This window comes from Salvelinus namaycush, chromosome 30 (genome assembly GCF_016432855.1).
Source record: "Salvelinus namaycush isolate Seneca chromosome 30, SaNama_1.0, whole genome shotgun sequence".
NCBI lineage: Eukaryota > Metazoa > Chordata > Actinopteri > Salmoniformes > Salmonidae > Salvelinus > Salvelinus namaycush.
In genome coordinates, this window is record NC_052336.1 from 27618538 (window position 1) to 27631500 (window position 12963).

Here is a 12963-nt window from a genome sequence, read left to right on the forward strand (position 1 = left end):
AGTGACTCAGGTAGTGCAGCTCATCCAGGATGGCACATCAATGCGAGCTGTGGCAAGAAGTTTTGCTGTGTCTGTCAGCGTAGTGTCCAGAGCATGGAGGCGCTACCAGGAGACAGGCCAGTACATCAGGAGACGTGGAGGAGGCCGTAGGAGGGCAACAACCCAGCAGCAGGACCGCTACCTCCGCCTTTGTGCAAGGAGGAGCACTGCCAGAGCCCTGCAAAATGACCTCCAGCAGGCCACAAACCACAACCACTTTTAAAGTTCCTAAATAATTAAGAAACCTCATTTGTTTTTTTCATAGGCATGCAAATGTACATTTTAGTGTCTCGTTTATTCTCAGAACCCCCACTCTTTAATTTCAGATATAAATCACAAAGAAAAACAAATCAATACGAAAAGAGAGAACATTCATCTCATGCAAGACCTTGGAGTGAGATACAATTCGATATTTTATTTCATATCAAACAACTCTGTTAGCTGGCTTTGGATACTGTCACTGAATATGACATGGATCAATATACTGACATTAATCAACAATGCAGTTTAACAAATACGAAATAAGAAATAAAAGGAACAAGTAATTAAAGAGCAGCAGTAAAATAACAATAGCGAGATTATATACAGGGGGTACCGGTACAGAGTCAATGTGCGGGGGCACCGGTTAGTCGAGGTACAGTTGAAGTCGGAAGTTTACATACACTTAGGTTGGCGCTAATAAACTCGTTTTTCAACCACTCCACAAATTTCTTGTTAACAAACTATAGTTTTGGCAAGTCAGTTAGGTCATCTACTTTGTACATGACACAAGTAATTTCTGAAACAATTGTTTACAGACAGATTATTTCACTTATAATTCACTGTATCACAATTCCAGTGGGTCAGAAGTTTACATACACTAAGTTGACTGTGCCTTTAAACAGCAAGGAAAATTCCAGAAAATGATGTCATGGCTTTACAAGCTTCTCATAGGCTAATTGACATAATTTCAGTCAATTGGAGGTTTACCTGTTGATGTATTTCAAGGCCTACCTTCAGACTTAGTGCCTCTTTGCTTGACATCATGGGAAAATCAAAAGAAATCAGCCAAGACCTCAGGAAAATAATTGTTGACCTCCACATGTCTGGTTCATCCTTCGGCGCAATTTCCAAACGCCTGAAGGTACCACGTTCATCTGTACAAACAATTTACGCAAGTATAAACACCATGGGACCACGCTGTCGTCATACCGCACAGGAAGGAGATGCGTTCTGTCTCCTAGAGATGAACATACTTTGGTGCAATAAGTGCAAATCAATCTCAAAACAACAGCAAAGGACCTTGTGAAGATGCTGGAGGAAACAGGTACAGAAGTATCTATATCCACAGTAAAACGAGTCCTATATCGACATAACCTGAAAGGCCGCTCAGCAAGGAAGAAGCCACTGCTCCAAAACTGCCAAAAAAAAGCGGGACTACGGTTTGCAACTGCACATGGGGACAAAGATCGTACTTTTTGGAGATATGTCCTCTGGTCTGATGAAACAAAAATATAATTGTTTGGCCATAATGACCATCGTTATGTTTGGAGGAAAAAGGGGGAGGCTTGCAAGCCAAAGAAAACCATTCCAACCGTGAAACACGGAGGTGGCAGCATCATGTTGTGTGGGTGCTTTGCTGCAGGAGGGACTGGTGCACTTCACAAAGTAGATGGCATCATGAGGTAGAAAAATGATGTGGATATATTGAAGCAACATCTCAAGACATCAGTCAGGAAGTTAAAGCTTGGTTGCAAATGGGTCTTCCAAATGGACAATGACCCAAAGCATACTCCCGAAGTTGTGGCAAAATGGCTTAAGGACAACAAAGTCAAGGTATTGGAGTGGCCATCAGAAAGTCCTGACCTCAAACCTACAGAAAATTTGTGGGCAGAACAGAAAAAGCGTGTGCGAGCAAGGAGGCCTACAAACCTGACTCAGTTACACCAGCTCTGTCAGGAGGAATGTGCCAAAATTCACCCAACTTATTGTGGGAAGCTTGTGGAAGGCTACCCGTAACATTTGACCCAAGTTAAACAATTTAAAGGCAATGCTGCCAAATACTAATTGAGTGTATGTAAACTTCTGACCCACTGGGAATGTGATGAAAGAAATAAAAGCTGAAATAAATCCTTCTCTCTACTATTTTTCTGACATTTCACATTCTTAAAATAAAGTGGTGATCCTAACTGACCTAAGACAGGGAATTTTTACTAGGATTAAATGTCAGGAATTGTGAAAAACTTAGTTTAAATGTAATTGGCTAAGGTGTATGTAAACTTCCGACTTCAACTGTAATTGAGGCAAGATGTACATATATGTAGAGTTATTAAAGTGACTATGCATAGATAATAACAGAGAATAGCAGCGGCATAAAAGAGAGGGGGGGGGGGGGCAATGCAAATAGTCTGGGTAGTCATTTGATTAGATGTTCAGGAGTCTTATGGCTTGGGGGTAGAAGCTGTTTAGAAGCCTCTTGGACCTAGACGGGTTGCCATGCGGTAGCAGAGAGAACAGACTATGACTAGGGTGGCTGGAATCTTAGACAATTTTTAGGGCCTTCCTCTGACACCGCCTGGTATAGAGGTCCTGGAAGGGAGGAAGCATGGCCCCAGTGATGTACTGGGCCATACGCATTACCCTCTGTAGTGCCTTGCAGTCTGAGGCCGAGCAGTTGCCATACCAGGCAGTGATGCAACCAGTCAGGATGCTCTTGGTGGTGCAGCTATAGAACTTTTTGAGGATCTGAGGACCCATTCCAAATCTTTTCAGTCTCCTGAGGGGGAATAGGTTTTGTCATGCCCTCTTCACGACTGTCTTGGTGTGCTTGAACCATGATAGTTTGTTGGTGATGTGGACACCAAGGAACTTTAAGCTCTCAACCTGCTCTACTACAGCCCCGTTGATGAGAATGGGGGCATGCTTGGTCCTCCTTTTCCTGTAGTCCACAATCATCTCCTTTGTCTTGGTCACGTTGAGGGAGAGGTTGTTGTCCTGGCACCACACGGCCAGGTCTCTGACATCCTCCCTATAGGCTGTCTCGTCGTTGTCGGTGATTAGTCCTACCACTGTTGTGTCATTGGCAAACTTAATGCTGGTGTTGGAGTTGTGTCTGGCCGTGCAGTCATGAGTGAACAGGGAGTACAGGAGGGGACTGAGCACGCACCCCTGAGGGGCCCCTGTGTTGAGGATCAGTGTGCCGGATGTGTTACATACCCTTACCACCTGGGGGCGGCCCGTCAGGAAACCCAGGATCCAGTTGCAGAGGGAGGTGTTTAGTCCCAGGGTCCTTAGCTTTTTGATGAGCTTTGAGTGCACTATGGTGTTGAACGCTGAGCTGTAGTCAATGAATAGCATTCTCACATGTGTTCCTTTTGTCCAGGTGGGAAAGGGCAGTGTTGAGTGCAATAGAGATTGCATCATCTGTGGATCTGTTGGGGCGGTATGCAAATTGGAGTGGGTCTAGGGTTTCTGGGATAATGGTTTTGATGTGGGCCATGACCAGCCTTTCAAAGCACTTCATGGCTACAGATATGAGTGCTACGGGTCGGTAGTCATTTAGGCAGGTTACCTTAGAGTTCTTGGGCACATGGACTATGGTAGTCTGCTTAAAACATGTCGGTATTACAGACTTGAACAGGGAGAGGTTGAAAATGTCAGTGAAGACTTGTCAGTTGATCAGCGCATGCTCACAGTACACGTCCTGGTAATCCGTCTGGCCTTACGGTCTTACTCACATTGACTGCGGAGAGCGTTATCACACAGTCGTCCGGGAAACATCTGGTGCTCTCGTGCATGTTTCAGTGTTATTTGCCTAAAAGCAGTTTAGCTCTTATGTAGGCTTGTGTCACTGTGGCAGCTCTCGGCGTTGCTTCTCTTTGTTGTCTGTAATGGTTTGCAAGCCCTGCCATATCCGACAAGCGTCAGAGCCGGTGTAGTACGATTCGATATTAGTCCTGTATTGACGCTTTGCCTGTTTGATGGTTTGTCGGAGGGAATAGCAGGATTTCTTATAAGCTTCTGGGTTAGAGTCTCACTCCTTGAAAGCGACAGCTCTAGCCTTTAGCTCAGTGCGGATGTTGCCTGTAATCCATGGCTTCTGGTTGGGGTATATACAGTGGGGCAAAAAAGTATTTAGTCAGCCACCAATTGTGCAAGTTCTCCCACTTAAAAAGATGAGAGAGGCCTGTAATTTTCATCATAGGTACACTTCAACTATGACAGACAAAATGAGAAAAAAAAATCCAGAAAATCACATTGTAGGATTTTTAATGAATGTATTTGCAAATTATGGTGGAAAATAAGTATTTGGTCAATAACAAAAGTTTATCTCAATACTTTGTTATATACCCTTTGTTGGCAATGACAGAGGTCAAACGTTTTCTGTAAGTCTTCACAAGGTTTTCACACACTGTTGCTGGTATATTGGCCCATTCCTCCATGCAGATCTCCTCTAGAGCAGTGATGTTTTGGGGCTGTTGCTGGGCAACACGGACTTTCAACTCCCTCCAAAGATTTTCTATGGGGTTGAGATCTGGAGACTGGCTAGGCCACTCCAGGACCTTGAAATGCTTCTTATGAAGCCACTCCTTCGTTGACCGGGCGGTGTGTTTGGGATCATTGTCATGCTGAAAGACCCAGCCACGTTTCATCTTCAATGCCCTTGCTGATGGAAGGAGGTTTTCACTCAAAGTCTCACGATACATGGCCCCATTCATTCTTTCCTTTACACGGATCAGTCGTCCTGGTCCCTTTGCAGAAAAACAGCCCCAAAGCATGATGTTTCCACCCCCATGCTTCACAGTAGGTATGGTGTTCTTTGGATGCAACTCAGCATTCTTTGTCCTCCAAACACGACGAGTTGAGTTTTTACCAAAAAGTTCTATTTTGGTTTCATCTGACCATATGACATTCTCCCAATCTTCTTCTGGATCATCCAAATGCTCTCTAGCAAACTTCCGACGGGCCTGGACATGTACTGGCTTAAGCAGGGGGACACGTCTGGCACTGCAGGATTTGAGTCCCTGGCGGCGTAGTGTGTTACTGATGGTAGGCTTTGTTACTTTGGTCCCAGCTCTCTGCAGGTCATTCACTAGGTCCCCCCGTGTGGTTCTGGGATTTTTGCTCACCGTTCTTGTGATCATTTTGACCCCACGGGGTGAGATCTTGCGTGGAGCCCCAGATCGAGGGAGATTATCAGTGGTCTTGTATGTCTTCCATTTCCTAATAATTGCTCCCACAGTTGATTTATTCAAACCAAGCTGCTTCCCTATTACAGATCCAGTCTTCCCAGCCTGGTGCAGGTCTACAATTTTGTTTCTGGTGTCCTTTGACAGCTCTTTGGTCTTGGCCATAGTGGAGTTTGGAGTGTGACTTTTTGAGGTTGTGGACAGGTGTCTTTTATACTGAACAAGTTCAAACAGGTGCCATTAATACAGGTAACGAGTGGAGGACAGAGGAGCCTCTTAAAGAAGAAGTTACAGGTCTGTGAGAGCCAGAAATCTTGCTTGTTTGTAGGTGACCAAATACTTATTTTCCACCATAATTTGCAAATAAATTCATTAAAAATCCTACAATGTGATTTTCTGGATTTTTCTTTTCTCATTTTGTCTGTCATAGTTGAAGTGTACCTATGATGAAAAATGCAGGCCTCTCTCATATTTTTAAGTGGAGAACTTGCACAATTGACGGCTGACTAAATACTTTTTGCCCCACTGTACATACGGTCACTGTGGGGATGACGTCATCGATGGACTTATTGATGATGCCGATGACTGATGTGGTGTACTCCTCAATGCCGTCAGATGAATCCCGGAACATATTCCAGTCTGTGCTAGCAAAACAGTCCTGTAGCTTAGCATCTGCTTCATCAGACCACTTTTTTATTGACTGTGCTTCCTGCTTCATTTTTGCTTGTTAGCAGGAATCAGGAGGATAGAATTACGGTCAGATTTGCCAAATTGGGGGTGAGGGAGAGCTGTGTATGTGTCTCTGTGTGTGGACTAAAGGTGATCTAGAGTTTTTTTCCCCTCTGCTTGCCCATTTAACATGTTGATAGAAATTTGGTAAAACGGATTTAAGTTTCCCTGCATTAAAGTCCCCGGCCACTAGGAGCGCCGCCTCTGGATGAGCATTTCCCTGTTTGCTTATGGCAGAATCTAGCTCATTGAGTGCGGTCTTAGTGCCAGCATCGGTCTGTGGTTTTATGTAGACAGCTACAAAAAGTACAGTAGAAAACTCTCTTGGTAGATAGTGTGGTCTACAGCTTATCATGGGATACTCTACCTCAGGCAAGCAAAACCTTGAGGCTTCCTTAGATATCGTGCACCAGCTGTTTTTTACAAAAATAAATATAGTCCGACACCCTTGTTTTACCAGACGCCGCTGTTCTATCCTGCCGATACAGTGTATAACCAGCCAGCTGTATGTTAATAATGTTGTCTTTCAGCCACGACTCCGTAAAGCATAAGATATTACCGTTTTTAATGTCCCGTTGGTAGTTTAATCTTCCTCGTAGGTCGTCCATTTTATTTTCAATGATAGAACGGAAGGCAGTGGGGGTTTATTTGATCGCCTACAAATTCTCAAAAGGCAGCCCGACCTCCGCCCTCTTTTTCTCTGTCTTCTCTTCACGCAAATGTTCCCGGGGAAAGCAGTATGTCCTTCACGTCGAACTCGTCACACTCATTCATGGGGAAAAAAAGCTTCTGCCAGTCTGTGGTGAGTAATTGCTGTTCTGATGTCCAGAAGTTAATTTCGGTCATAAGAGAACGTAGCAGCAACTTTATGTAAAAAATAAGTAAAAAAATAAGTAACGAACAAAAACAGTTGGTTAGGAGCACGTAAAACGTCAGCCATCTTCTCCGGCGCCATGATACACAGGGAAATATTACGATTTTGGACTGCGTCACATTGTGTACACAATTCTTCGGTATTGTCTTACCAACATTTGATGCCAAATTAGCTTCTTCTGAACCCATTGTTTAACATGTCCGTCAACCAAACAATTAAAGAAGATTTTGTCAGATAGTCTGACAACCAATGCAATTCCTATTCCCTGCTGTCTGCTATGTTTATACAAGACAAGAGTCAGTAGTAGTCATGCTTGGGTAAAGAAATATGTACATTTTTCGACAAGCCTTGGGCAGTTCCCCTTATTACAACTATTTATTTGCACCCTCTTAATAACACAAATAATCCAGCCTGAACTTGGAGGCACTACATAAACTGCTGTCTCCTCATAATCTGCATTACAGCAAATAAAGTCATTTTATACTTGACGGATTAAATGCTAGCACTTACAAATAACTTCTGCTGTTGGTTTTGTAGCTTGTTCATCGTAAAATATGTTCCCCTTCAGTTTATTCGCCACGCAATATTGGTTTCGGAGCACATTCTTAAATAAGGGTTATCTGCTGGGGATACTTCCATCCAGCTACCGGGCAATGCTTAATATACACTGAGTTTACAAAACATTAGGAATACCTGCTCTTTCCATGACATAGACTGACCAGGTGAATCCGTGATGACCAGGTGAATCCGTGATGACCAGGTGAATCCAGGATCCCTTCTTGATGACACCTTAAATCCACTTCAATCAAGTGCAGATGAAGGGGAGGAGACAGGTTCAAGAAGGATTTTTAATGCTTGAGACTATTGAGACTTGGATTGTGTATGTGTGCCATACAGAGGATGAATGGGCAAAACAAAAGATTTAAGGCGCATCGGTTTGAGTATGTCGAGAACTGAAAGGCTGCCTGGTTTTTCACGCTCAACAGTTTCCCGTGTGTATCAAGAATAGAAGAATTGGAGTCAACATAGGCCCGCATCCATGTGGAACGCTTTTGACACCTTGTAGAGTCCATGCCTTGACGAATTGAGGCTGTTCTGAGGGCAAAAGGGAGGCAACTCAATATTAGGAAGATGTTCCTAATGTTTGCTACACTCAGTGTAGTTTTGTGTTCATATACTATCTATGGATTGTCCTCGCATGGGGCACCATGGGAATTCCTTATTATTCATATTCATTTTATTATCATACATCCTTACTGGTGTGAGTTGGATCCTTTCAAGTAAGTACATCCATTAATATCAATGAATGCCTAGTTTATTTTAAAACAAAGATTTATGGATTGTGAATAGGTCATTGACAAATGCCTATTAATATGAAGCATTGCCAGCCAGCTACAGTAGAGTGTCTTGCAAAAGTATTGAGACCCTGTCACATGTGCTTCCTCTCCGGCCTCTAGGTCACCAGGCTGATCGTTATGGCGCACACCTGTCACCAGCGTTACGCGCATCAGCGCATAATGACACTCACCTGGACTCCGTCACCTCCTTGATTACCTGCCCTTTATATGTCACTCCTTTTGGTTCCTTCCCCAGGCATCATTGTTTCTGTGTCATGTCTGTGCGTTGTTCGTGTTTCTTAGTTTGTATTACATTGTGTTTATTTATTAAAACACTCACTCCCTGAACTTGCTTCCTGACTCTCAGCGCACATCGTTACAGAATGACGCCTCACCAAAGGGAAGCATCAGGGAGTGTTTTGTTTTGTGTGTTGGAGGTGATGTTGGGTCCAGGTGTCAGAAATGGAGCTACCTGGGAGGCCTCAGCCGGTTTGTCGGATTCCCATGCCTCGGCGGGCTCCACGGGTTCCCCTGCCTTAGCTGGCTCGATGGGTTTCCATACCTCAGCGGGATCGATAGGCTCCCATGCCTCAGCTGGCTCGATAGGCTCCCATGCCTCAGCTGGCTCGATAGGCGCCCATGCCTCAGCTGGGTGAACAGGTTCCCGTGCCTCGACCGAGGCAACACGGGGAGGTTTCAGCCGGCTTGACAGGCTCTCATGCCTCAGCCTAAAACACTCACTCCCTGAACTTGCTTCCCGACTCTCAGCGCACATCCTTAGACCTCTTGGATTTATTTTAAATTGTATTGTTACAAAGTTGGATTAAAAGGGATTTATTTAATTGTCATTTTTTGTCAACAATCTACAGCAGATATAAATATTTAGAAATCCCTTCGTTAATGATTTATTAAGCAGTGCCCGGTAGCTGGATGGAAGTATCCCCATCAGATAAGCCACGCTTACTTTTGGTTCTCCTTTAATCCCTCTAGTAGATAGCCAAATGTATGAATCACAACTAACAACTGTGCTCTCAACAAGCGTGTACATTCTTGATTTCACACACACCCGTGTGTATAAGCGAGACAGGCCTACATACTGTTTTTATGTACACTCACAGAAGGCCTCGCTCCCTCACCTCCTACACATCATTTCCACACTTTGACTGCTGTGGTGTTGCACAGAGAGGCTGAATGATCTCATAAGCTATTAGCCATTATTAAAAAAGGCCCTGGTCAATAGCTGTTAACCGGTGCTACGATAGAGCGTTTCCAGGCCAGCCCTGTCAACTGAACTTGAAGACCAGGCTGCTTCTGCAGCTGCTCTAGGTAGAGAGGGAAAGTGGCATGGCCTTGCTTCCTTCCCTTTATTGAGCTGTTTTGCTGTTGATTGTGGACCTCAGCACTTTTCCCTCTCCAGGCCCACGGCTCAGCACTTCTCTTTTACATGGCAGGGTCAACCTCATATAACTCAGAAACTTGCTGTGATTTCAAGGCTAGAGAAATGTTTGTCCGCAAGGACTTTACGCAGTATCCACCAATAAATGATGATGCTCCTCATGTAGGAGAAAGCTCATTTTTCGGCATTTTTTTTTTTGTGTGTGGTTCTTTTCATTATTTCGAGCCAGTCGTGTTTTACTGGCTTGACTTAAGATGCTAGATCAAGATAGATGTAAAAGAATGTGGGAATTGCAGAGGCCCAAATAAAAAATATTTCATCATGTGATCACTGGCAGCAGAATTCTGAGGACAGCGGCCTCGTATCTGATCATAAGACTGTTTGTCAGACAACCCGATTCTCATTAGCACACTTTTCTCTCATCCAACGGAGCCGTGAAAACCGAGAGGTTGCCAGGACGCTGGTGTCGGAGAAAGGTCATAACATAATTATGTATCTGGTGCCATTTTTTTGCAGTAATTACCAATTTATGTCGGACCATGTGCAACGTTCTTTACTGTTATCTGTGACTCTTCATATGTCATAGCTGTTTGTGGGCCTCAAATTACGAGTCTTATTCATTACCCTGCCGCGGATGGGCCAATTCCATTGGGTAATGAATAAGCTGGCAGACAGGGAGTGATTTCCTCATCTCTCTCTGTTGCGTGAGCTAGCAATAGATTTCACAGATGCCATACGGTGGCAACTCATGCCCAGGATGTATTACAACATGTTATTTCTTTCTTAAGTTCTGCTTTTCTATTACTGATTTGTGTGTTATTGTGCTTGATCCGGGACATGAGGTGTATGAGACTTTTGGAACAAGGAACAGGTCAAACAGGTGGGGAGCCCTCCCGGATTCAGCCGAATATGACGGCAGCAGTGTTGCATTTAAAAGTGCTTCGATTTAAAAAAAATTACAAAGTATATATATATTTTTTTCAAACCTGCTCCCCAAAATCCACTCAGAGGGGTTTACAGTGAAGCTCATTAAGCTGCATGGTGTGTTGTTGTTTTTCTCTAGATGATAAGTAACATTTTCTTGCACTTGGGGCTCTACTCTTTCCTCAGGAGCTTCTAACGTAAGACAAAGCAATGTCATTTGGGTATTGGTCTAACAGGCATTTCTGCAGTGTGGGAAGGATGTTGTTTCCCCCCTACACTTCCTGGTTCTTGGTTTTGATTGTAGACGATCCTTGATGTTCTTGTCACTTGTAGAGATAGAGCTTTTATTGTCTATTTAGCATGTCAAATTAGGGGAGTGTCAAATTGGGGGAGTGGTTTAATGTTTTTGTAACGCACCACATTTGCAAATAATGATTCTGTTGTGCGGAGTTGAAAGCAATCAGTGATGCACAGCATGTCGATCTAAAATTGACGACCGGTTACATCGAAAACCACAGGCTGACCAGCTTGATCTTGAGGAAGCTTCCAAAAGATTGATTAGTTTATTTTTGTTTGTAAATGAGGGTGTTGCATTCAATAAAAATAGATTTTCAATCTGACATCGGCAGTTGGCACTAGGGAAGATGTAGGCAAGCTGCAATGTCTTTATCTCTGACCACAGATGAGAGAGAGAGAGAGAGAGAGAGGAGAGAGGAAGAGCTCACATGGCCAACCGTAGCCCCAAAAGGCCAGCGCTGTCAGTTTCTTCTTCAGCTCTTTATTTGCCACTCCTGAGCTTTCACTCTCTATTCCCTACTCCTCCAACCACTGAGTCCCCTAACTCTACTTCACTTGGCTGACGAGTGTGCTTGTCATTCAAGAGCCACATGTCTGTTTTATCAATTGGTAGGCTAGTAAGGTCAGAGACGCAACCCCCCGAAAATAGTAGGTGAAAGGACAAATGGACTCATAAAAAATTACTTTTCAATTAATATTTTATCTGTATACCCAGCAAACCAAAATTGGTTATGTGAAAGTTCCCAGAACTTTCCCAGAATGTTCTGTGGTGGTTGTTCAGATGTTGTGCACAAAATGTTTGAACATTCCCAAATATATATATTTTTCATTCTTTGAGTGTTTTGGGGATGTTATCATCCTAATGTTAGATTAAATATGTGCTGGGTACACATATTCCATCATATGGAATGCATTCATTTAGGATTCTCAGACAAGAATCTGTAATGACCAAATTTGCATGCACATGTGCACGAAAAGTAATGTTTGCCTCTTGGCAAGGTCACCATTAAAAATGGTCCTAATTTACATTCCAATAGTTTGAATAGTATAGAAATAGAAAAGGCATTTGACGAATTGGTTTTGTGGATCAGTGGCGGTTGTAGACCATTTCAACTGGGGGGGCCAAGCTGGGGCCAGTTGTACTGTTAGAGGGGCCAGTTACATTAGACGTTATTGTTGTCATCGTTATCTTCACTGCATTGCAGATATTAGCAGGCAAAAGACCATGTTCATAATCATCATCGTTGCCACTGTCTAATAACGGATGTAAAAAAAGAATGATTAGTTCTCTAGCAAAAATTAGTTATGTAAAAATGATTTCATACTCCACATTTAGGGGGGCCACAAGGGAGTCCAAAATTGTTGTCACAGGGGCACTGCCCCCCCCCCCCCCCCTGAGTAGATAGTAGTGTGTCTGTATTTCTTTACACTTTTGCTCTAATGACAACACTTTTAATCCGCTTAATAACAACATCTCCTACTCCCAAGTGTGCCAATAAAGTGTGATTTCTCTCAGGCGGACATAAAGTAGTGAAATCTCTCTCTCTTCTCTCTCTCTCCCTTGACAGACAAGGCTATGAAGGGCTGGAGCAGAAGCTGAAGGAGGTCTTCACCGAGCGGACTGGCATCATGCGTCAACTCTCCAAGACTTCAAAGGAACTGGACAGCATAAAAGGCAACCTTCAGGTTAGAGCCCCACTGTTTCTTTTCTGACAGATTATAGTGGGATGTTAAAGAAAGGTGGATGGCTTTGAGTGCCTTTGGAACCCTGAGGATATTTCGAAGGGCTCTGTTATAGGACTTCAAAAATGGCTTAAAAATTCAGCTCAGCCTGTGATTCACTCTTTCTCGTCCGCTGTCCTAGCGTATAATGAGCCTACTACATACCTGGGGCCTCATTTATCAAAAGCAAATAAGCAATATGTCCTTCGTTTTGTCGATCACTGATATGAATACGAATCCAAAGCTGTTTTGGAAGTGGAATTCCTGTAGTTGAGGTGCAGTTGTAAGAACTGGAAAATTACTCCAAGGTGACGGTGTTGAGAAATCTGTCCCTGCACTCTTTGAAAGGGCCCCAAAGGGGTTCTTTAGCTGTCCCAATAAGATGACCATTTTTCGTTCCAGGTATAACTATTTTTGGTCACAGGTAGAAGAACCCTTTTCGGTTCCATGTAGAACCCTCTGTGGAAAGGGAACTAC

At 43.6% G+C, this 12963-nt stretch overlaps 1 protein-coding gene across 1 annotated transcript in view; it reads left to right on the forward strand.

Annotated features, from left to right (window-relative positions):
- Positions 1-7562: 7562 nt before the first annotated feature.
- The window catches only part of LOC120025084 (leucine zipper protein 2-like), a 60410-nt gene continuing 55009 nt past the window's right edge, over positions 7563-12963 (forward strand). The window contains exons 1-2 of the mRNA XM_038969519.1: positions 7563-7570; positions 12333-12450. Of these exons, the coding sequence (XP_038825447.1) occupies positions 7563-7570; positions 12333-12450 (126 nt within the window). The remainder of the gene's footprint in view (positions 7571-12332; positions 12451-12963) is intronic.